The following is a 26,101-nucleotide window of genomic DNA, read 5'->3' as shown; positions in this document are numbered from 1 at the left end:
GTACAATGTTTGGCTGTATGAGTATGTGTGTGTAACAGCACTTTTGACAAAACCACACACATCTCAATAACTCGTATGCTTTGTGGGAAGTATGTAGCTACACCGTTTGTATGTATGCATGTAACACAAAAGCGCTTTTCTACAGCATATTCTCAGTATTTATCCAATTAAAACGTACGAAAATAATAAATATTTCTCCAATGAATCATTCGCTTAATAAACAAAAATTTAAAAACAAGTATATAGCCTTATTTTTCACAAGGTACTTTATTTTTAGATTCACCATTATTACAATAGTACTTAATTGAAGGCTAAAAAATGGAATTCCAAATTCTGGAATTTCTCGAAATATTTCTAAAAATTTAAAAATTTATAATTCAGTAGTACTTATCATAACTGTTTCAAATCATATTGTAAGCTACTTCTGCTCTAAAAAAAGATGAAATTTTGAATTTTACACAAAAATTTTATTTTTTTTCCAAAATTGTATTAAAATATCGCAGAATATTTCAATATTAATACCGAATTCCTGACTGTCTTAATATATATATATGTATATATATGTTTGAATTGCAATAACAAACCATATCTGAGACCATAAGGATGTAACCAAAAGGATGTGTTCATGCCCATACATATGAACATATGTACATATATGTAGGAGCGAGCAATTTCCTGTGTTTGTTTATTTGTTCTTTGTTTAAGTAAAAAAACATGATTAGCATAGCCAAGTGCTTGACGACGCGGTGAAAGAATAAAAATAACAACAACAAAAACCAACAGCAAGAAATCTTAGTTGTTGCGCTTAACAATATGCCTTTGAATATGAGCAGTGAAGAAGAAGCAAAGGCAAAACAGAAGGGTCTAATGAGTAATAAACCAGACAGTGAAAAGTTGCAGATTACGAAAAAATACTATATTTTCAGAAATATATTGACATATATACGAAATTTCGATTTCAAATCAGCAGATTACTATTATTAAATATATATATATATATCTATAGCGCCTAAAAGCAGACCTTGTGATTAGAAAGCGCCGATAACACACACGAGATCAAACTGCCTATAAAGAATTCGCATTTCTTCAGCTTGGTTACAGCTATTTTCACCACAGGGATGTGCCGCTGGTTACACAAAAGAGCTGGTGGGGCGAACAAATCACAGCTCAAGGACTTCAACGAGCTTGCCAAGTGCGCGCGAGTACACCACAAATGCACAGCCCAAAGCAGCCGAATAGACTTGTCGACTTGTAGACAAGCGCATATGTATATTTTTGTGAAAACAAACAAAGCCAAAAGCTAGCAACTAATGTGGCCACATGATATACACATGTATGTCAGACTCATATACATATATACGAACTCATTTTAAAGCGACATTTTGCGTTTTTTCATACATTTCTACTCACGACACGATTCGATAGTTAGCCTTACGGATCTTACGTTATGTCACATTTACTACTCGCTGCTTGCGTCGGGGGATTAAAAAGTGACTCGCGTAGGAGAATAATATGCAAAGCGGAGCATCATGACTCTATGTACATATACGAGTATACTTAGGTGGGTATCTGTTACAAGATGAGTGAGACGGTGATAAGACGGCTAACATTGTTATTGTAACCTTGGTGGTGGAAACCTAATTGCAGTGCCTAGAGTAATACAAAAACAACATGTCGAGTTAAATAGAACTGTGGCTGAGGGCACATACATATTTATTAGCGCGTCGTAAACTGTCATTTCGCTGTGCATCTCAATCCCAATAAGCAATAAAGTAGGAAAATACTAGTTAGTTAGCATGTGTTACAGCATCGTGCTGAGTTGCAGCATAGAAAAATTCAAAATAAAAATGTTAAATTTTTCTTTTCTGATTGGCAGAAGGCTCAAATTTTAAATACAAATTTATTCACTTGTCCAATCAGTTGATTATTCCAAGAAGCTTATGAAATGTAGTGGGCAGTTTGGTTATTTTCCGCAACAAATTACGCAGAAATCTATAAATGGCTGTCGCAATTTCTGAAAAGTTCGGCAGCGGCGATTATGTGGATCATTTGTGTGACGCAGAATGAATAATGTGTGGGAAAAAGTTGCCAAAATATGCAAAATAAAATGAATAATGTGAAATAAATGAGTCGAAGTATGGACACCTTTGGAGGGCGGTGTGTCAAACTAATTATAGAAATATCAAAATTGTTGTTCTTTTAGATTTTTTACACACAGAATTTCGACCTTATTCCTCTCTTCACTTTTTTATTAAATTCTTTTTTTCCTTGATTGACCTCAACTGCTTTGGCCGCCCTAAAAAAGCAGACACACACAATCCCAATCAATTTCCTCAATTGACCCAGACACAAATTGTCGCAAACTTACGGCTTGACACAGCAAAATTAAGCAATTTTACAATAACAACAATAACAATGCAACGAATGCCATATATTGTATATACGCGTACATGTACGCCAAATAACGGAGGTTGTAAAGGAAACAACATTTTCCGCTTGAGAAAGAATGAATGAATGAAGTAATAGAAAGGCAAGAACCTTTACCGACATTTGTGCGGGGGGCGAGGGCGGCATTTGTTTGTCACAAATTGGTTGCTTTGTCAGAGAAAATGTCCGGTGGGTGCTGTAACAGTTACGCCTTACACACGCACACACACGTATACTTGAATGTCATTTTGGCTTGCCACAAATAGTCTTATGCTCACCCACAACATTGGCAACATTGGGTATGTGCGAGTATATTGAGCGGATCCATAAGTATTAAAAATGATTCAGAGAAAAGGCCGCAAGAAACTTTTAAGTAGCTTCTGAGTGCACAAAGTTTCCATCTGTTCGGTGAAACTTGTTTACATGGTCTAATCAGACTTCCTGATTGTAAGAAGAAAATTCGCTCGCAAATCGAAGAGAGGAGAGAATTTATTTTCATATTAATTTAAAGTTATCTTAAAGTTGAATGCTGAAACAATTTTGGCTTGAAATATGGAGCTGAAACCTTTGGCAGTGGCGAGGGAGCTTTTACTTGGTTGTTTGATGAAATACATCCTAACATGCCTCCAACTGTGCCGGAATATGGCGCAGCCTGGCGCAGTAGATGGGAGCCAACTAGCTACAAGACATCTTGGCTGCTCGGAGGTTTGATGCCGTCTGGTCCTGGTTAGGTGATATTCATCCTGAAGATCTAGAAAGGCGGTAGCGCGCTCCGGAAGCTCTGCAAGAGATGCTCTTACCGTTTATTGGTTTCATGAGAAAATGTACATTCAAAAGTAGCCTTAACGACTCCTCACTGCTCGAAGTTAGGTTAGGTTAGGTTTGTAGCCAAATCTCTGCAAAAACAGAAGATCTCACTTAGACAACCTGGCGCTGTCCATTGTAGTACCAATAAAACTACCTGTGGATCAAAGACCTTTAAGATTCAGCAAAGCGCTTGAAATCCGTTACAAATATCTTAAGACGGCTAATATCGATTCTAGCCAATTCGCTAGGATCGCCGAAAAAGGGCATTCCGAGGTATTTCAACCTCAGTCTGGCAAAAGCTGGGCAATGAAGAAGGGAGAGTGCTCGAAGTGCAGTCACAAGAGTTGCAGAGGACTCCTGGCTGCCCTCCAGGCGAATTAAATTTAAATTTTCTAAAGGCAACTGACACGAACTCTTTTACCAAATAACGGCATCCAACACACTAATATCCAAAATTCCCTAAACTTCTCGAGATTTGTCGGAAAGCGAAAGCTAACCGTTTTCGAGGTTTATTCTTGAAACCAGTGTTATCAACATCAATATAACTCATTCATCAGATCATTTTCAGTGTAATCCATAGATAAAGTAACGGTGTCTATGAAATGACCAAGACCAGATTGAATTCATAGAAATATAATATTTCCTCATATCTGTCGAAAAATTATATAGCCGCTGGGAGACTTGTGACTTGAAAAAATATCTGGAAATTTTATTTTCTCACAACCATATCAGCTGCTCTTTACCAATTATGAGTAAGAATACCCAAACTCTCACAACATAAAAAAATGTTTTAAGAAAAGAGAGGATTTTCGTCTGTCAATGCTATTCAAGAATAAATACCGTTATGTACCGAATTTCTATTTCCAACATTGCTTAACAACTGATGAATTGGAAGAATGATGACTATAGCTTTCAAAGCTGTTGACAAAAACGCAATCCGCTGTCGCTGCTAACAAATAAATTCTGTTGTAGATTTGTAAACGTCATTTCGCACAGACAGACACTGTCGCTTCTTTTCATTTGTGTAGCAATTTTCGTCTTTCAGGGACTTTTACAATTCCTTGGAACCATTTTTCATATTTCGTGCATTTTTCTCCTCTATTTGGTCTTTTATTATTGTCGCCTTTTGGCTCAGTGAATTGCATTGTTATTTGTGCTTGGAGAGTGGAGAGTGGCGAGTGGCTGGTGGCGAATAAGAATAGCTGCAAAACAATCTTGTAAATCCCCAATGTTTAGATACAGGCTATGTGCTTATGCAATTACTTACTTACTTATACACACACAAACTATGCGGTATAGACCTGCGGGTGTCTGTGGGGGGTATTGTATGTTTTCGAAACCGTTACACTTTCACACGCGCACACATTCGTAGCGGCTCGTATTGCAAGTGCGCTGTTCGCCCGAATCAAAGCTTTAAACCTACATTTTGCCGTGCGAGCGTTCCCAGAAGTGTGGGTGGGTGTGGGTGTGGGCTCTAGGGCGAGTTGTGGCTGAGCTAAAATCTTTTTCTTTCCATTTTGTGTTCGTGTCCGTGTTCGCTTTCACTTTTATTTTGTGTACAAAATATTGTATTTTTTTGTTTCTTTTATACAGTTACTTTGCTCGAAAACTTGTTACAAGGACTAAAAGGATTACGTGGTCGTTGGCATCACCGCCACTTCGACTGCAGTTTATTTAATACATATGAGATATCTGTAAGTTTGTGTGTCTGTAAACAAAGCTGTGTGCTATATATACTGCACACAAGTGTATTTGTTTGTGCTTTTCGGGCTTAGATAATATACTAATTTGCTTTAGGGACTTTTCGCAGGCAAAATGCCATTTTCGTAGCTAATGCATTGGCTGTTTTTTGTTGTTGTTTACTTGAAGCTCAGTTAATTCTTGGTCGCAGAAAATTAAATTCAAATAATTAGTAAGCTAGTGGCAACTATTTTATTCTATTTCGTAATTTTAGGATTTTTTATACATTTTTTCATTTTTATCACTTTACAAAAATTACCAAAGCGAATAGCAATAATGCTAATATAATATTTTTTTCTCAGAAGCCTTTAAGTTCTTGAATAAAATGCACACCTCTGCCATCGGTTAATATTTCTTAAAGTCTATGAAAATATATACTTATCATATTTATATACTCGCATTGGAAAAGGAAACTCTCGAGACATAAAGAAATTTCCATAATCGACGCCATCTCAGTCAAAGGCGCATAAATTATTGCTGTCATTCATTGTGCCCAATTTATTTGGCAGGACGAGCTCTGCGCAAATGCTCAAAGGCAGGCTACGTCAATTTATGCTTAATACATATATATATATACATATTTGTATGCACAAATACACATTTCACTTTATACGAGCATAAAAAGGCTCTTCGCAAATTATCAGTAATCGTCTGAGCTCCTTTGATTCGTACGTCTACACAGTGAGAAGAGATTGTGATATGAAATATAAAAAAAAAATATTCAGCTTAAAAAAACTTGATTTGAAATTGAACTTGAGTTAGTCGTTTTAAATAATATTAAATACTTTATTTAAAATATATTTTCCAAATCGGTTACAAGTCAGAATCGCATGATTCCGAAGAAGAAAGTTAAAAGTGCAGAATTTTCGTACCGATACGTATTTTACTAACTCTATGGCTTAAATTATCGATTAGATTTAAATTCACTTAAGTTAATTAAATTTTAAATTTAATTACAAATTCCAGAGCCAATTTTTTCTTAGTGTACGTACGCGTGTGATATTCAGCAATTGCAGGCGTTTTATTGATTAAATCTAACAATTACATATATTACATACATTTAATTGATAAGTGGACTTTGCGAAATTTATTTACTTCATTTTAACAGTTTTTCTCTGAGGATGCCACATAAATTGTAGCTGTTTGAACAAATATATGTAATTTAATTTATATTTTCAGTTAATTGAAACTACTGCTTGAATTATTGTGCACTTAGCATATTTATTGAAAAAAAAACGGTACAAATAACGAATTTTATGGCATTTACATATGCTCGTTGTAGTTTGATGATCGAGTTTCGAAGAGTACGAAATTAAAGTTTAGAGATAGGTATACGAAGTGTGTTCAAAAAATAACGGGAATTTTCAATTTTACTTCAGGGGCAATAAAATAAAAAAATATAAAACATGTAAGGAAGGGCTAATTCGTTTGTGACCGAACATTTTATGCTCTCGCAATTTATTTATTTAATATTATATAATACTCAATTTTACCCACATATTCGACATACATATATATGGTATAAAGTCCATTGAAAGTTGGAAACCCTAATATTAGGTTAGAACCACCGAGGTCCTAATTAATGTTCGATATATGTGGCCATGAAAACCTATGGTCCGATTTCGGCGATTTTTAGAAAGGGCGATTTCATTGATATTGGTCGAGTAGTTTCGGAGTTATGGAGCCACACCCACTTGAAATTGTGTATACCAATTTGGGTGGAGTCCTTCTTCTTTATAATGAGGTTTAAGGTTTTTGGTGTTTTCCCTTACTGAATTAAAGCATTTTTAGTAGTTTTTTTAGTTGTATGGGAAGTGGACGTGGTTATCCGATATCCTCCATTTTTGGACTGTATAATGTAGTACCTAAAAGAAACGATTTTAGAAAGTTTGGTTGATATAGCTTAAATAGTTTACGAGATATATACAAAAAACTTAGTAAGAGGCGGGACCACGCCCACTACTCCAAAAAAATACACCCTAATATGGCCCTTCATAGTGCGATCATTTGTACCAAACTTTATTTCCATAGCTTTATTTATGGCTTAGTTATGGCACTTTATGTGTTTTCGGATTTCGCCATTTTGTGGACGTGGCAGTGGTCCGATTTTTCCCATCTTCGAAAGCAACCTTCCTATGGTGCCAAGAAAACAAACAACCGTTATGTGAACAAAACTATAATACTCTCTTAGCAACTTTGTTGCGAGAGTATAAAAATTTACCAATTGAAAAATCTAAATTCCCGTTATTTTTTGAACACAGGATAACCGCCGTAGCAGCTTTAAGGAGAGAGAGAGAGAGAGCATAGACTTCCAGCAGCCAGGCGTTATAGTTATGTTAAAACCTTTTATCCCCAAAACATCTACGGTCACTTCATTAATTTAAATTTAACTTTTGCTCCTGATAAAAACTATGTATTGCATGAAATGCTGTCAAATGTCACGGAATGACAATTTTAGTTATAGATCTCCTGTGTTACTCGCTGCGTGTGTGTTTGTATGTAAATTTGTAGCGCTTGTGCACTTATTTACATATGCACGAGTGCATTTTCATTATTTGCAAGCCGAAGTGAAGTGTCTGTGTGTGTATATGTGTGCAAGAGTATGTGCAGACACAGTCCTTCCGATAACATTTGCAAATTCAAAGTAAATCATCAGACAATCTATAAGTAGACGCAACTGTTGCAACATGCAATCGTGCAACACATATGTCAAACGGCATTTAGACAGGCAGAGCCTTAAACAAACAGCCACACACAATGCATCCCTATGTATGTATGTGTATGTGCGGTTCTATTACATGTGACAGGCGCAAGCGAACAAACAGAGGGGCAACACACACAGTAACTGTAAATGTGTTGCTTGCTCTGATGTAGTAAACGAGTGCATAGATAGTGTTTTGTGGCATGCATTGGAGGACTGTGGACGCAGCTAGATAGCCCAGAGCATCGTTTTGTTAACTAAGTAACTCGAATGCCAACCCGGTACAGGTTGCAAACGCTTGTGGATGGCTGTGTGTTGAAAAAGCTAATTTCTACTTAAATAAGCAGGTTTGCCAAATAAAAATCTAAAAAGCAAATGCGTTCTCGGAAATGCTCCAGATTGCGGATAAATAATGTGCTAGCCATTGCAGGAAGAGTTGTTTGTTTTGCACGAATGTAGATATGATCTCTTTTGGGTTGTTTTTGTGGCGTTAGGATTTATAAACTTGCAAATAGTTGGTGGCAGGTCGATGAACTTTTACATGGAATTAAAGGGAAATGGAAGAAATCACCACCATAATTATCAATGGCTTCCGCTTAAAGGGTTAAAATATCTCAAGAAGTCTTCAGCTTCTACTATTATTAACCTACAACAATAAATGTGTATTTCTAAAGAGAATTTCATAACTTTATTTATAGGCAAAAAAGAATATGAAGTCACCCCATTAATGCGTTTGTTAAGTCTACTAAATTGATGCCAAGCAAACTCATATAACGCGTGCAAGGAAGCATTACTCATACGCCCCGTACACCAAAAAGCATAATCATAGCGCGCTTTTAACGTAACTCATACGCCTCAGCGGGCTTGTATAGTACAAGTCATATGCAGTAATGCCAAGCGAACGCAGTTTACTGTGCCTTTTCTAGAACAATTTAAATGAATTACAACATTATCTCTGTTTAAAAAGAACAACAAAGACAACTTATAGACGCTTACACACATCCTGCATCCACGCCTCCTCCTCCTCTTGCATGGATATGTGGCACGGCTCGTGAGAACATGTATATTTAACACATATCTTATTCCTCGCAATTACGCAATGTTTTACATTCTAAAGACATGAGTACGCATGTTTATTGTTCGTAAGCGAGCATATGTATGTTTGTCATAATGTTAGACTCGCACTTGCATTAGGGGTGTGCAACTTTTGAAACTTCTTCAGGAAACCTTAAGGATGTGACGTTAAACAATTGGTATCTACAAGAAATATTAGAAATAAATGCATATATATATACTTAGCCTTCGCTGCGCTGCAGTTTAAGCTTGAGAGCAAAAAAGTTCAAAGTTCGAAGTTCGAAAGGTACATATGTTAATAACGGCATACTCTTACAGGTAGTCATCGTAAACTATTTAATCACCTTTGAAAGCACTTTGAGTCTTTTAAATGCATACGTGTCAGTCAAAATGTAAATAACAGTGTTGGAAGTTGAGCACAATGAGAGATACTTAAAAGTTACAGAATAACTTTTCCAACTCATGACTCACAACATTTTCACTTTGTCATTCGCATTAGTAGTTAAGGAGAAAATAATTCGCAGAGGGGGATGAGAATTGTTGATACACTTTTATACCCAACGCATGAGTTAAACTGAATTCATGGAGTGCGCAATGGCACTCTATTTTTGACCTCGTTGATCTTTGTACGATGTAAGAAAGACTTAAAATCTTGAAGAAAGTGTGGAAAGTTCAATACAAAAGCTGTGAAGAATACATAAGAACCTGGTGAGAAGCTGGAATCTCACTTTTTAAAAGGCAAATTTAAAGTCGAATTGAAGCTTGAGTTCCGAAGAAGGTTTTCACTTTATCGAAATTAAAAAAATTGTAAAATTATAGAAATTCAGCCACATCCCTAAAATAGTTCATGGCTTTACCTTTTTTAAAGAAATGCAGTAGTTTCCGTTTCCGGCAGTTGTTCGTCGCCTTACCGCCATTACCGGCGCTGCCAACACCGTACTCTTGATACGAGTACTGCAGGCCATTATGGTGATAATAATATTGCCGCTGGCTGTGCGGGTGGCCATGATGATGCTGATGGTGATGATGGTGGTGGTGGTGGTGGTGGTGTCGTCGGTGACGGTGGTGCGACTGCGGCGGCGACTGTGGCTGCGAACGACGTTGCTGCGGGAGGGGTTGGGCACGCGAGGCGGGCTTCACCAACAGCCGACTCGGGGCTGAAGTGCGTTCCAGCTGCTGCGCCGCTGCCGCCGCTGATGAAGACGAGGAGGACGATGTTGATGTTGATGGGTCTTTGCAGTGCGTGCCAGCAGGTAGCTGATCCCAGGCGCAGCACATGCTACGCATATTTACAAGTATAAGTACAAGTACAAGTGGTGTCGCTGAATTATGTGCAAACGAAGGCTCGCACTCACGCCGAACAAGCAAGCAGAGTGAAATAAAATAAAAGTGAAAGAATAAACAGCACTAAAACTCAGCCGTCTCAGCTGCAGCTCCCGATTTTATTTTTGGTTGCTCTTGACGTAGATTCATGCACGTGCGACTAGCATTTTATGATTTGCCCGCACTCATATGTGCGGAAGTGCCAGGTTTTCAGTGTTCATATATACCGAAATCTGTATGTGTGTGTGTGTTTTTTACTGTTGATAGCCGAGCGTTTTTATGCGTTACGTGATGTTTACTCTGGCTAAAAAAGAGGCGCTCAGCGCGAAAAACGGCAGCGACAAACGTTTCGGTTTAGTTAAGGCGCAGTTAAGTCGCCGTGCGAAACAACTCACTTTCGCAGTAAATAAAACAAAAATAATAACAAACACAGCCACACGCATTCGCGGAGAATTGCTTTCAGGCAGTTATCACAATTTATTCACATTTCATTTTCACACCGTACACCTTTTCACACTTTAACGCCTGCTGTGGGTACAGGGGTATACCATCACACAACAACGACAAACACAAACACGTTGATGGAACAGTAAATTAAAAATCAATCATTTCTGCTCGAGACTAGAGCGCCGCCAAAGCGCACGGCGCGAAAGCCTTCTTTATGGCTTCTTTATGCTCGTTTCCAATGCGCCAATGCCGCGAAGGCGACTTCACAATGGAACACACGCCGAACTAGAGAACAAAATGCATACAACGAGGGAAACAAAAGCGCGACATAGTTAAACAAAGAATTTCGAATAACACGGCTTGGTCAAACGGGGGAAATAGCGTAAAAAGTATGTATTTCAGAAAAAATGCAAGCGTTCTCTCATTTGGCACACATTCTTGAACGCTATGTTTGTGAGCTAATTGCACCCTTCCCTCACTTTACTCGCCTCACTTTTGCGCTAATTTACATGCTGGCGTTCACTATTTGTAAAAAATTTCTGTTTTTCAAACTCGCACATTGGACACACTCATCTACATATACTACAATATATATATATGTGTATATATTATATATTTATACTATGTGCACCTGTTCACTTTTGGTTGCATTTCAAACTCGTTTTTAGCAATTCGAATTATTTAAAAGACACTCCGGACTGCGCGGCACTCTCAACCTCACAACTTCTCGCCACTTTTCTTATTGCGCCTTTGTACGGTTTCAATTACAAATTGTTTTCGATCTCTAGCCAGCCACTTTTCATATTCCCGTTTGCCCAACAACCTGGCATATGCCGTTCAACGCGTCGCCGTTTAGACTGAAATGCAGCCGTTAGCTAAGTGAAATGAAATCACCAAAGCTGGCTAATTAGCAGTGTCCGCGTATCTTGTGGTTCTTGTCGGTCAGAGCGCAAAAGGTAAATTGCTATGTCTCATATTAGTTAACGGCTATTAGTTGTGTCATTTAGCACATAGCACACGTAGAACAGTAACAAAACACACTCTCGCCGCCGCGGCAGTGTATAATTACCAGAGCTTATGCATACTCGCACATTAGTATGCCAGAGCACATGTCGGTATTTAGACTACTCAATAGGTGAATTCACGATGCCGAACCTCAACTCAAGTAGAGAATTTTTTGTAAACCAAATCTTGCTGGAATGGGAAAACCTTCGAAAGACGGGTCCCAGCAAAACTAAATATCGTGGTACGTTGTGGAAATGGACAAATTCGAAGAACAACTAGGTCCAACACATTGAAAATCACCTTTATTGTGAAGAAACATCACAAATGAAAAATGTGTAAATGTTAAAGATGGAAAGTGTAGTATAATAGTAGTTCCCTTTTATATGTCAATCCAGTTTTTATTTTTGCATGAAAACACTTTATGAATCTCAAACGAAAGGATTTCCCAACTCTTCTTCAAACTAGTATCTAGCTATCTATCAATCGTTTCTAAGTAGCTTAGTATAGCTTAGTATAAATGGGTTAGTTACTGAGACAGTTTCAGTACAGTTCAATTTCAGGACTTAATAGAGCATTCAGAGAAATATTATTCGAACAAAAATAAACACAGCATTATATATCCAACAATAAAAAGGCGTGGCACCTTTTCCTCATTTCCATTTATCCGACATCTCGATGAAGTTTCAGTGGAACCTTTGAGGTTTGGTCTGTCCATCTCATACTTCAAATATACTCATAAAACTAATAAAGTTGCTATCATGTCTAGAAAGACTCAAAAACTGGAACAAAACTCGATAAACGAATAGCAGACGAAGACTAAATACTAAAATAATCAGTAAATCGCTACATCGCCAACAGCCACACCCATTTCATGTATTCATATACCTTATATTCATAAATGGCACTCTTGGTTAGATTGTGCTGTTTGTGACAATGCACTTAGCCACGCTGTTGCTTCTGACAGGCTCTAATAGCGCAGCCTTTCATTATGCCATTGATTACATAGTTTCACTTTACCTTGGCAATTACTTATAGGATAAGCGAGAATTCAATTGGATTTATTACTCGGAAGGAGCAATTTCAATTTATTTACGGAAAATTACTCATTTCGAACAATGGCTGCACACCTCGACAGAAACTAAAATTGTTCGAAACCATAAGACATAAGTCGAAGGAGAAACATTACTACTTATATATACCGTAAGTGTGTGTGCGGTGTGAACTGGAGAATATAATGAATTTGAAATTGATGACCTTGGGTTTGGCAACTCCATTAGTTTTGTGACAATAATTATTCGTTACATTTCATTAGTTTGGATTTATTAGGCTATTGTGTGCCGAACACAATTATCCAATTGAAAGAGTTGGCAACGCTGACACTGCAATTGTCCAAACAGTGCTGGCACAATAATTAAACACTTTTCACCGAGTAGTGTTAACAGAAATGGATTTAAGGCTTTTACTGTGAAATATATATTATTTACCAAACGATAGCTGAGAGGCAGAGCTCAGTTGATGGATACCGTTATTAATAGTATGTAAATTCCTCAAATAATTTCCTCATTCTACTCAAAGACGAAATGCCTCAAAAGCCATGGCTCAGTGGTCTCCAATCTAGGAGTATTCTAGTTGATTTTGTGATTGATTTCTAACAGGAATTCAATTTCAAGCGCTTCCAATGCTTCTCCTTGACCTTACCTTACGTTCCTTTTTATTGCAGTTACTTCGTTCTATACTCTGCGTTTTTCTTAGTCCCTTATCGCACTCCCTCAGTCTTCGCACTTCCGTTTCGTGTTATATAAGTGCTGAGCTAATTTAACCAGCCACATCATCAAGTTTTGTCGAAACGTTGTGGCTCGTCCGTTTTCTTCTTGCTCGGCACTTTATTTCCGCTCGAAGTCATTGAAATTAATAAAGTTTCCTGCTGTCTATATGCATGTACGCGTCGTATGTTTGATCAGCTTCAAGTTTTAATGGCCACCATAACCAACGCTCCAAGTCGCTTGCAGACTGCCACGCACTCTCGCCACAATTCAGGATTATTTAAGATTTTTTTCTGATAAAGTTTGCGTCTTCGCTTAGAGTACATTATTGCTGCTTACACGTCTGATAAATGGTTTCTTAAAGCAATCCGCTTGTTTTCAGCCGCCTCTGAAAGTTTGAATGATTTTATGCGTTGGAGATACACTCGAAGTCGGTAATTAACCTCTATCATTTACTTAATGTTGATATATACCTCAGATAGCATTAGTTAGTCTAACCCTCACGCATTAAACCACAGTACCCGCAATTATTTATAATTCTTAGGTTGGTTTACGATAAAGGGCTGATCCAATAAATCCCCCTTGGACAGTTAAACAGTTAAGAGTCGACAAAGCGCTTTAAGCCTGTTACAAATTTGTTGAGGCAAAAGCTGGTCAGCCTTCAAGCAACTTTGGCAATTTGTCATCCAGGCAGGATGTTTAGCCTCACTTAAAAATGTCGGCGAGCTTAACCTTGATAAGAGCAAGTATTTCACTGGACCTCCTACGATCCACACTAGGTCAAAAGAATCTCGCAATCACTCATGTTCTGGTCGATAACTACCGCCTACCAAGCTCATGTCCACAGATCCAGGGCAAAAACGCAGGAGGACAGTGACGCACGAGCACTGCAGCCACGTCTGCTTGAAACACACCGAAGTGGTCCGGTAGCCTAACCTGCCTTTTACGGCGAGCTGCTTCCAGAAGAATCCTCCACCAGCATAATATCTGAATTAAATTAGGGCCATCTTAATATTATTATTTTTATAATAGAGGCTTAACGATGGCGGTACTAGAAGAAAAATAGGACAGCAGTGCTCACGAGAGCCAATCAGAGGATAAGATAAGAGGCATTACGGTTCATAGCTAAACCTAAGCGAATTTAATCGGATCGCAAAAACATATCGATATTCAAAGATCAGGAGAGCATCAGTATAAATACTTTAATATTAGCGGACATATATTTTCTATTAACAACTCGCCGATTATTGTCAGAGCTTCAATGGCAGCGTCCTAAACGCTAATGGTGAATAATTAAATTCAAAAATTTGCCTAAAAGCCAGTACTTGGTGAAGCGCGCTTAGGCGGAATGGTGGCTATTATTACCAAAGTCCACAACTAATAGTCTGAATATGTATGTATATGTACGGGCGTCTGTGTGTCAATTCCCGCCTCGGCTTTTATGTAAAATGCGCCCATTCCTTTTAACTTAACATTTATTATTGTTGATCTTTATGTGGGGGCCAGCAGTGGAAAGCCTAATTCTTTGCTATTGTTGCTGACTCCTACTGTCCGCGAAGGCTTTCCCACGGTTACTTAACTCACTGGCTTAGCCAGCCAGTCATTTTCCCCAATCTCTTTTTGGCTATCACTTTAATTGTTGTTGCAGAAGTGGAAAGGTTCAAGGTTCTCGGTGGCTGTGTTTTCGTGTCAAAGTCAGTCAACGCGACAACGATAAGGCTGTACGCTTTTTGGCTTGACTTGGCACTCGCCTGCAGAAATTTGGCAACGTGCGCATACACACACACAGACACACATGCACCTTTTTAATATATATGTATGTGTGTGTGTGTGTGTGAGTATGCACACCGTGTACCGTTATACGCGTGTTGTAATTGGGGCGAGTAGAAGTTAACAGTGATTTCGTGAAGCATTGCGCCAAAATATTCCGAATGCAAAATGTGCGGTTTTATGCAAATGACACACTTAAAGCCCAAACCGCCGCTCTCAGTGGCTGCAAGTTGCCAGCCATTTGGCAAGTGGCAAGTAGACACATAGCTGTGCAGCATCTTAAGTTTAATGCCACAACTTGAGGCAACTTGTCTGCGGAGCCAAACCATTTCTCAGCGGGTGTGAGATCTAATTTGATGCTGGCGTTTCGGTGGAATTTCATTCGCTTCACTCCACTTCGCATTTCGCTCGCAAATACTCGCATTTCGTAATGCATACTTGAGCAGAGACACTCCTCCCACGCGCAAATGTGGGCTTTATTGACGCTTATGACATAACTACTTGCTTTATTTCAATGTGCGTACGGAGCTACCGGGAGCTCGGCTAGATGTTGGAAGAGACCCACTTGTACATTTGATAGTAATGAAACTCACGAAGGGACCATGTACAACATCAACAAGAGCAACCGATGGATGTATATCTGATGACACTTAGATTTGATGGCTTTCAATCTAATCTAATTTCTAATCACCAACTGTTTGAAGCTTTACTTTCCAATCGGCAATAATGCTTCATTGATAAATCAGTTGCTCACAGTTAGGGTACCATAAACCTCAGTTCCATCGAAACAACCGAAAATCTCAACATCGTTGAATTTAGAAGAGTTCGACTGTATAGCGCCGTTATGCGTAAAATCTTCTTATTCTCCTTGAGAACGGAGCTGCAGCTTCGCAGCGGCTCAAATTTCTTAACCAGTTACTGGTTACCTCAGAGCTCTTGCATCTTCTTACCTCCAATATGTCGCTGTCTGCCTTAGAACTGGACTGACATAACGGTCTACCGATGTCTGGGAACTGTGTTCCAAGACGACAGATCAATTTTACTATATACATATATCATGCTGAGTACCATATACATACATATTGGAGAACTTTCCATAACTTTCCCTTCGCTTCTTGAAATTGGGTTTCAGTGACTTTAATAATTAAAATAAAAATAAAAGGAGGCATATTTTTCCTGTTAAGCTTGTTTTGGGTACAACAAATACTATTCTTTATATTCTTTTGAATTCGGTCGGTCATCATTTTTGCTTTCACATGTGGTCGGAAGTGTTTCGGCCGTTTCCACAAATTCTCAAACACATACAGCGAGTGAAATAAAATGTATATATGTATGTGGACTGTGTTGGTGGGCGCAAAGCGCATTTAAAAAGCTATTGAAAAAACTTCGGAGACTGGGCGCCAACGTGTCTGTGTTCGAAATTGAATTTGTATGGAGATTATTTACTATTTTTGTGTTATGTTCTGAGAAAGACTGGGAAAATAAATAAATATCTGGTTTAATTCTTACAATAAATATTATTGTTTGTGACTGAATTTCAGTATTTTCTTAAAAATTAATTTCAGGAATTTGTTTACCTGTGGCTTTAAGAAATAACCGTTTCAGCTACAGAAATTGAAATTTTAAAAGAATTATAATCAATCGGGTATGTATATATAATTCTGTTAAAATCCTACTTTGAGATGTGTGTTTGAATCATTTAAAAGTGCATTTTGAAGTGGAGGCAAACCTTGATAAATATAATAATGAGAATCGTAATTATACCCAAATAAAATAAAATGCTCCTATTATCTTTAAAAAGCCTTAAAAACTTTGCAGGAGACCGATAAAAAATTTCGGTCACGAAATATCGTCTTTTTCCAATATAAAAATGCTTATTTTTTATGTTCACGCTTGCACCCATAAAAAGGATGCGTATGTGTGCATGTGGCTGGGGTTATTAAATACAAAGTATGAAGAGAGATAAAGTGCGTAACAGTGTCGACGCACATATTAAAGGTATCACAGTCGTGCTTAGGTGAGGTCATGCGTGAGATTGAAGGGAATTTACGATGGCGGCGAGCAATTTCAATTCGCTTTCGCCTGAAAGCTTAGTCATCATTCTCTATGATCGCACGATTTCGATACAAAATGTGAACAAATATAGATGGTTACGGTGGAACAGGGAAAGCCAGCGGTGTCAGGCGCTGAATTAATGCAGCATCTGTAAATAGCTAAGAAACCAGAATATTTATTTATGTAAATTAAGCGAGATGACAACCACAAAGTTGAATTTATTTGGGAATTCAGTCATGCATTTACACATGCGTGAAATATTGTTGCGATGTAGAGTACGAGAGACTTTGCAACCATTCAATGCAACTCCTGCTTGCCACTTTGTTGGTGTCAGCTACAACACTGCAGCATTTCCAATTGAATTATTGTGCAATATTTATGTGGGTATCTGGGCCTGCAACTGGCATATCAAGTGCATTCACTTATTCGAATGTGTTCGTCAGTTGCACTGTCTGAGTACTACCATTCGAACCCTTTGTTATGCTTCTCTGGCATTGCTCACTGCATTGAACAGCCGCCACATATTCTCTTTCGCTCTCTATGGCTCCGTATCGCTACCAGATCTTCAATTACTGTGATTCAATAGAACAGTAACTAACGGGAATGTAAATGATACGGGTTTTGAGATCTCCAAGGTATTTTGTGAAAGTCTTATTTCCATTTCTAACAGGTCTAATGAAGTTTGCATGTTGGTCTGCAAAATCGTATGAATGTACATATAGACAACACTTACCTTTGTACATGGGAAACTCGCCGTCGCTGTGACTGTGGCACAGCATCATCGGTGATCGGCAACGGGAGCGTTCCACACTTGCGTTGACTTGAATGTTGCTGCCGCTACCGCTACCCGCGCCACCGCCACCGCCGCTCGCACTCTTTGCATTGGAGGATGCAGCTGCTGCTGCTGCTGCTACGGCTGCGGCGGCCGCCGATGCCGAGTAGGAGCGCGAAACGTGGGAGAGCGTGCGACGCCTTATGGTGGTGGCGGAGTGCTGAGACGCAGAGCGGTGATGTTGCGGTGTGGAATGCTGTCGATGATGATGGTGCTGCGGCTGCTGTACTTGCTGTTGAGTTGCCTGCTGCTGCTGTTGTTGTTGTTGCAACTGTTGCTGTTGCAACTGTTGCTGTTGCTGCTGTGCAACAGCCGCCGCCATGGACTGATAGCGATGGCTTCCGGCCCCGCCCAGCGAGACATGATGCTGCAACGGTGGATGTGGGTGTGACGCCAGCGGCGGATGCGAATGTTGATGTTGCAATTGCTTTTGTTGTTGCTGCTGCAACAGCGTAACGCCAGCGCTTTGATGGTGCACATGCTGGTGTGCGTGTGTATGGGTGTGCGCGTGGGCGTGTTGGTGCGGATGTGAGTGGGTGGCATGCAAATGCGAGTGACCGCCACCGCCGCCCGCAGCAGCAGCGTTATTGCCACCAACCGAGATGCCACTACCACCGCCGGTGCCGGTGCCGGTGCCGGTGCCGACGCCAGCGCCACCCGCGCCCTGTACGTGTTGGTGATGTTGATGATGTTGTTGCAGCTGCCGTTGTTGCAACTGGTGCATCAATTGTTGTTGCAATTGCTGTTGCAGTGGCTTAATGCCCGCGACAGTGGTGACTGGCGTTACGGTGGTTGTAGTTGTGGTGCCACCGCTGGCCATCGAAGTCGCGACGCCGGAACCATGACTGCCACTGCCGGCGCTGCCAGCAGCACTCACAGCGACAGCTGGATTCTTCTCCCATGGCCCGTTGTTATCTGTGGTATAATCCAGTTTGCCAAATACTGCGCTGCTCGCTCAACTAACGGGTCTTGTATAAAACCAAATGAAATCTTTGCTGTTGTTGTTGTGCTTATTTTGTAGATATCACGACGCTTCTCCTAAAAGCGTCTTGGCGCATTCAGCTGCGTTGCTATTGCAAATTAAATGAATATTTGCCTTATTTCACTTCGCGGGGAATACATCAAACGATATTCCTTAGAAATATTTCATTACGATTTCCATATTTGGAAATTGTCAATTTAAATCTTGACTCCTTTAACTTCGAAATATTTCTTTCTAATCTATTCACACACGCGTGTCGTTAAACTTTTCCAATTAAAATTACTTAATTCATCGCTGAGAACCGAACAAAACCAAACATTTCGCGCCAAACTTCCAACGACGCACAAAAACACTTTGCACTTTGCTCGATTTGATTTTTCACGGTAATCGTCAGCGGCATCCCCGATGAAACAAAAAAAGCTCGCGTAAGTTGGAATACTTCGGAACTTTTTATTTTAAAGCCGTTACCACGAAGAGTTACACTTCGGAAGTGGCTTTCGAAAACAGCTGCTATGCTTCATTCACATTCATTTCTAGTTCGAAGTGTTTTAGGAACTCGATTACTGTAAATATAACGAAAGTCCCACTAGAACTTGTTATCTGTCAAATAACACTAAAAATAAAGCAAGGATAGAAGTTAATTGGGAAGAATTGGTCGAAGATTTTTTAAATAAAACCCAGACAAAACCCTGCACTAGTTTTAGAGAGAATGTGTTTTTGATTAAGAAATCGCAACTTGGTTGTTCTTAAATCTTATATAAGAATACCTTGTGAAGCCCTATGTTCCAGCTAGGAACTACGGGACAATGTAATGATACGAACTTGTTATCCAAGGTAGTTTCAAACTCTCTGGGTATATCTAAATAATCCAGGAATGACTTAACCTTAAAGTAAGAGCTCCGAGAACTCTTCTGACAATCCATTAGTTGCTGAAACGGATGAAACTCGCATCAAAAATCTTCTGTTGAACTTCCAGCTGAAAGCCAGAGCTTCCAAGATATTAAGCAAGCGGAAGAAAGGTACTTCACTGCTTGAACTGCTTTGAATAGAAGTGAGATGACGTTGGAAAAAACTTTGAAGGTCAGTGCAGATATCAAAACCCTAGGTCTCAGGTTATACCTTCGTTACTTTCGAAACAGCCACTGAAAAGTCAGTTCGATATTTCTATAGGAGATCAAGATCTCTATAATCGAAACTAGTTGTTTATCTTCTTTATTGACTATATTTTACAAATTAATTTATTTAAATATTTTAAGAATTGAAACAATTCGGTATATGAGTATCCTAATAATTTTACAGTTATATATTTATATCTACAATTATATGCAAATATTTCGCATACCACGTTCCCTCATTAATCACTCGAAGTAATAAAATTAACGGCTGCCCGACAGCATGCTTTCATACCAATTATGATTTCTTTTTATTTGTTCTTGTACTTTAGAACACACATTTGTAAATATATTTTGTACTTTTTATTGCAAATATTGATACTCCACTTTCCTGCACACACACACAAACACACTTAGAAGTACACAGCACTGAATTGGTGCCTGCGAGAACACACAGCAAACGTATACTTTTCAAATATTTGCCATCATATTACACCGTTATAACAACAGCTGACAATGGAGCCACATTAAAATACGCATAAAAGCTCATCCACGGCAATTGTGTGCAAATATTTTAACACTTTAGAGGGATAAGGTCGACGGCTTTTGATATTTATACTATTTCACCATTTCACTAATTTCACTTTCTTCAACGCTTTCAAAGTAAACAAGCGCGCGCACACATACACACACACAAAGCCTCACATGTACATATGTACACATGCATATGGGCACAGGATTCGCTCGGTGGCACAATCGTTTCAACCGTTTGTTGCGCGTCCGCTTAGCAAACTTCGCTCTGGCACTAACGAAACGAAACTGATTTCAATGAATTGATGTCATTCACACAATCGTCAGGATGCTGTATCCTTAAGCACAACTGCCTGCCTGCATTCAGGACCATTTGTCCATGTGTCGGTGTGTGTTCGGCGGCAGCGAGAGTTGTAAGCAACTCGTCTACTCAAAAAACAAAAACACTCGTTTCACGTTGGCGCTGCTCTAATTTCGTCGGCCATGCTCGGCAAAAGCTCGGCGCCATTCACATCCGGCGGCGGTGGAGGAAATTCGAGTGCGAGAGAGTAATAATGAGCGAGCTACAAAGCTTTCGATTCACTGGAGCAGATAGCAGTATTGTTTCATTTTTTTCGTACTCGTATTGTTATAGTCTCGGGGGGATTCTCTTTGGTTGTGCTCCAATATGGGTACAACAAATGTATTGAAAACTTCATATATATATGTATTATAGTATATTATATACATATGTATATGGAAATTAGCATCATTTATTTAAGCGCTCAAATCTGTTATTTTATGGCGTTCGACCCATTTCGTTTGATGAGAGTGAGCAATTTGAGTTATTCGATTTCAGCCACACACTCGTTTCGGACGCTTCAGGATACTTCCCGTTAGAAAAATATGTACCAGTTTGGAAGTAATGATCCCATCTAATTTAATGTTTTGTCGTCTTCGTCACTTTCAAATGCAACGCTGTACTTTAGTTCGCGTCTTCTTACAGTCATATCCCAATGGACCATTTTCTTCAGGTCGCTAAAATGGTATTATTCTCATGTTCTGTACACTGAAGCTTACCACCAAACTCGATCATCAGCGGTCTCGATTATCAGAGACCTAGTAGAGCAAATTTCAAAATTGGTTAACTCGTTTTCTATAAACATAAAATAATTGTTGATGTCCTACTTAAGGTTGATAGTATGACAAGGAATGTGTAAAAACTGCAAAGAGACCTTAATTCGCGTACTGACATTCAAAATAAGGGGACCAGAGTTGCACAAATGAGACAAAACAGAATCAGATAAATGGGACTAAAGGACTAATGTATGGGTGAATGAACTTTCTGGCACACACAAGTAGTATCTGCCAATGCGAATTGTTATTGCTGGCATTGTCTCTCAATAATCTACATCGCTCTCTCAAAAAAAGCTCGCTCTTTGCGCTCACACACACACACACTCATCAGTTTGACTTTGGCCGGAAATTGTGACACAAAATACCAGCAAACGAAGGCATTATCACGCTGTTGATAAGGATATCAGGGTTTATTGCACAGACATATTTGTTTAATGAAAGCTGAATGATAGCCCATATGTGGGTGCTATATTCGCTGAAGAATTGCTTAAGGAGGTTATGTTTACAGTCGCAATAACCAACAAATAATAATTGCAAAATTAACTAATTTGTCATTTGTTTTTAATAGGTTTTTATTGTTATTACCATACCATATTTCAATATTACTATAGTTACCTTCTATTACTTAACCATTGCAAATGTTTTTGTTTCTAAGAGAATGTCTTTACTAACCCGCCGAAGCCTGAGCAGTTCCTTTGAGTTTAAATACTTGTAGATCTCAAATCGAAGCTCCCTGGGAATTCCCATAAAAGTTGGCAACGGAAAGGCGCCCAATATGGATAGCTGAGCCATACGGATCGGCACAAATAATTCATTTCGTAATTGAAATTGCAATTGATCCAACTTCTGATAACAGTTGTCTAGTGTTTTCTTACATTGCGACTGATCGATTACGTAACGTCCAATGGACAGGCAACTACTGTGCCCCAGTATCCGCGCCGACGAATGTGGCGATAAGGTGACGATCATAAAGTCACCGGTGACTATTGCGATTAGTTGAGATTTCAATTTATCCTCCTCTTTGGAATTAAAAGCTGAAATGAAATTTTCAGTAAAATAACTTTCATGCGGGGAATCGTGATGATATGTTGGCGGTTGGCTACAACATATTTTCACATTGCTTGTCTGAGATGTGGACCAAGAGTCAAGTGGAAGCAAGCCCCTTAGGCGGTTAACAAAGAAACTTTGCGGTATAAATCCGGTTTGCAGTGCAATAACGTAGACGGCCAGAAATAAATAATGCGCCTGAGACAGTACTTTATTTTCAAATAACTTATAAAGCTCGTTCAGGCCCTCCAGCAATGTTTTTTTTGCGTCATTGGGTTCATTGCCTTTCATTATCTGTAATTAGATTATAAGGTAAAAATAGTATTTTTCTAGTTTAGTATTTTTTAATATACTGATGCAAAATCGGGTGGGAAGTTGAAAGGTTCATACATTTTTATTTTTTTAATTAGACTCCTTATAAGATTGTGACGACATAGACATTTAAACAACAGCGTATAATATCTGATTGGCAACGATAGAGGTAACTTTGATATTTTATACCGTTGCCTTACTGTTTGGAATCTTATTCGTGGGCTAAATTAATCCATGTGATAAATATTTTTATACCGTCGTAATACTGGTGATAATATATCCACCATATTATATATAAATATATGTATGTGTGTTGCCACTTTGATCTTTTTCTATTGAAGAAATTTGGAAATGGGGACTATTGTGAATGTGTATAAACTGACCGATTGTGAATCCCCTCAATATTCGTATGAATGTGGAGAAATAAGCGAAATTGCGCATGACACCATAAAATAAAAATTTGGCTGGAATTCTAAAGCGCTACATATGTATGTACATACATAAATATAGGATTAAAATTCAAATGATTAATAATTGTCGATAAAACATGCTTTTCTTGCGAGCACAAAACACAACATGATAATGGATGGCAAATTAGTCAGCTAATTTATGTGCATGACTAATATTTACTTATAAAATGCTCAAAGCAATTTCCACAAATGCATAGTAACCAAATTACGACGTATTCACCGTCTTAATTTCAGCTGATTGAATAAATCAATGCCTCGTCATCCTACTCTTTATGATACCAATGTATTATTTTCAAACAATGAACTTGTCGCTGCGAATTGATTACCTCTTTTCATGAAGTTTTTCGCGAAATGAAGAACGTTCCATGAATTTACTCTGCACGATTCAGACTCTTCGCATATCAACTATTTCACAATTTTGTACTAAATGTGTACTAAAAGCAATGTGTACAAAAATCATACTTTCGCGAAGACAACAAGGTCTTCTATCGTTCTTGCTTTCGTAAAAAGACATAACTTGTACCTGTATAACTTCAATCGAAATAAAATGTTGTTGAATTTGTACCAGTGCTATATAAGATCGAATACTAAATTAAATTTTGATTTATTTCTCATTTATTGTCACTAATTCAATGACTATTGATTTCATTTGTATTTAAAATTTGTTGAACAATTTGAATTGTGTGATAATTTAGTAAGTATCGTTTACCCAGCTGACAATTGACAATTTATTTGACATTTAAGTCGTGGTTGAGTTGCCACTTCCTCTTTTTTAGTTCAAAGCGGAAGATTCATATTTGAATTTCGAAATACAATTTTAGCATAAGCTTCAACGAAATCGAATTTACGGTAAAAATCTTTAATCACACTATATTAATTTCATATTACAGTGATTTAAATAATTTGTTATCGGCGCATACCCAAATTTCCAATGTTTTGAACGCATTAAAACATACAATAATTTTTAAGTAAGGTCTTTTCATAAAAGGATCATCAAATATATATATTTTTATTGTCATCCTCCTCCAAATCACTTTCTTCCGAGTCTATCTGTTTCTTGGATTCATTGTGGATGTCATCTTTATAGCTTTCCATTTTCATATTCTCTAATTCTGCATAAAATTGTTTCGAAACTTGTGACAAATTCTTCAAATCGTTTTCATTTAGATATTCGTAGAGCAGAACACGAATTTCTAATGGCAGACCATTAATCGAAGGATAAGGATTCGCCTTCAAATATGCTAGTTGCTCATTACGAACTGGCATGAAAACTTCGTCCCTCAGTTGCATCGTTAATTGATCTAGTTTTCGAAAATACCGCGATACCGGTTCACGTGTGCTTAAATGTGATATAACATAACGGCTAATTGACAAACAAGAACTAAAACCCTTCAAAGTAGTTGGAACAGGAGTTAAAGTCACAAGTAAATAATCCCCACTTACGAGAGCCGTAAGTATTGAGTAAAGAGAGCTATGCTTTAAATTTCGATTCAGCACACGGAGCTCGGTGGAGAAATATGTCTCTTGTGGACTGTTGAACTTATATATCGGCTTTTCCCTACTTAGGAACAATACATTTTTGGAGTGATAAGTAAAAGAAGGGGGAATCGGCGAAAGTACACGACAAAACTTCTTAAACAGTTTTTTGGAGACAAAACCACATTCCAGTGCTATAAGGTAAACAAGCAAAAATAAAATATGTGCTGGAGAGAGAATATCAAGTTTATAGAGACGTAGTAATTGACGCAGATGAAGTGGAGAGCATTGTACGGTGGTATCCGAAAGAAGTAATTGTTTTAAATTTATATCTTCCTGAATAATTTCTGTTGGTCTTGTATATCGAAATGCTGAAAGGAAAATTGTCCGATACATATAATGAGATGTTATATAAAAGAAAGACTTTATATATACATTAAGGTCTAATACTATAGGGTATCTCAAATTAAACCTCTAGACTTGGCAATTTAATATATTATTTTGCATATAAATTAATCGAATAGCTAAAGTCGATATTTCTAAAGAATCCTCATTTCACCTTTCAACATCAGACAAACGAATTAATCACGTACCTAAATTTGAAGATGTCGTCGGCCCTTCCAACTGCGGCACTTGTGTTCCAACAATGAATAGGGACCTTGAAGTGCAGGGCAATTCCGGGCAACGAAATTCTGACCAACAAGCTGTGCTAGCACAGCATTGAAAATTATTACACGACAAATTTCGACGTTCCATTAGCCAATTTATTACTAAAATTTAATTTACTAAATTTGCGGCATAATTCCAAAATAAAATATTGAAAGCAAATTAATGAAAAAAGAAATGTCAGTTGATTTTGATTAACTGTTAATATCAAAAAAAATGAAAAAATAATAATAATACAGGAGTGGCTTCTAAATTAAAATACAAAAATAATTAAAGAAATTAAAAACTTAATTATTTATTTTAGGAATTAATAGATTCAATCTTGACTCAATATCTAAGAGTGGCATGACGAAGTGTATGCAGATGGTTTGTCGAGTGCAAGGCAATGACGAGTTTTTACACATTATATAGACCTTCTTGAAATATTATTATTGGTTAATATTTA

The 26,101-nt window shown here is 38.1% G+C and overlaps 3 protein-coding genes across 13 annotated transcripts in view; all 3 read right to left on the bottom strand.

Moving 5' to 3' along the window:
• Nucleotides 1-19,019, bottom strand: part of LOC105211651 (phosphatase and actin regulator 4B) — a 216,855-nt gene extending 197,836 nt beyond the window's left edge. Inside the window, exon 1 of one of the 8 annotated variants that reach the window (XM_054229499.1) lies at nt 17,846-19,019. In XM_054229499.1, the coding sequence (XP_054085474.1) occupies nt 17,846-18,764 (919 nt within the window). In that variant the 5' untranslated portion in view covers nt 18,765-19,019. Of the gene's footprint in view, nt 1-9,606; nt 11,303-17,845 lie in introns of those variants that run through there. The other 7 variants (XM_054229497.1, XM_054229489.1, XM_054229491.1 and 4 more) reach the window with 7 other exon arrangements.
• Nucleotides 19,020-22,229: 3,210 nt separating this feature from the next.
• On the bottom strand, nt 22,230-24,180 carry LOC105211700 (protein nutcracker). Of its 4 annotated transcripts, none has more exons than XM_029040727.2 (2): nt 24,038-24,180; nt 22,230-23,026 (listed from the first exon to the last, which is right to left on the bottom strand). In XM_029040727.2, exon 2 carries the CDS (start codon nt 23,021-23,023, stop codon nt 22,307-22,309), a length of 717 nt encoding a protein of 238 aa, XP_028896560.1. In that variant the 5' UTR covers nt 23,024-23,026; nt 24,038-24,180; the 3' UTR covers nt 22,230-22,306. The 4 variants fall into 4 exon arrangements, with proteins under 4 accessions (XP_028896560.1, XP_011181585.1, XP_028896554.1 ...); XM_011183283.3 differs by lacking the exon at nt 24,038-24,180 and adding an exon at nt 23,841-24,020; XM_029040721.2 differs by lacking the exon at nt 24,038-24,180 and adding an exon at nt 23,675-23,802.
• Nucleotides 24,181-24,352: 172 nt separating this feature from the next.
• On the bottom strand, nt 24,353-25,859 carry LOC114804082 (protein nutcracker-like). The gene is made up of 2 exons (XM_029040711.2): nt 25,584-25,859; nt 24,353-25,361 (listed from the first exon to the last, which is right to left on the bottom strand). The coding sequence occupies exons 1-2, from the start codon at nt 25,744-25,746 to the stop codon at nt 24,508-24,510; spliced, it is 1,017 nt and encodes a 338-aa protein (XP_028896544.2). The 5' UTR covers nt 25,747-25,859; the 3' UTR covers nt 24,353-24,507.
• Nucleotides 25,860-26,101: the final 242 nt, after the last annotated feature.

The sequence above is a fragment of the Zeugodacus cucurbitae genome, chromosome 4 (genome assembly GCF_028554725.1).
Source record: "Zeugodacus cucurbitae isolate PBARC_wt_2022May chromosome 4, idZeuCucr1.2, whole genome shotgun sequence".
NCBI lineage: Eukaryota > Metazoa > Arthropoda > Insecta > Diptera > Tephritidae > Zeugodacus > Zeugodacus cucurbitae.
The sequence above is the reverse complement of the archived record's forward strand: the minus strand, read 5'-3'. Positions and strand labels throughout refer to the sequence as shown.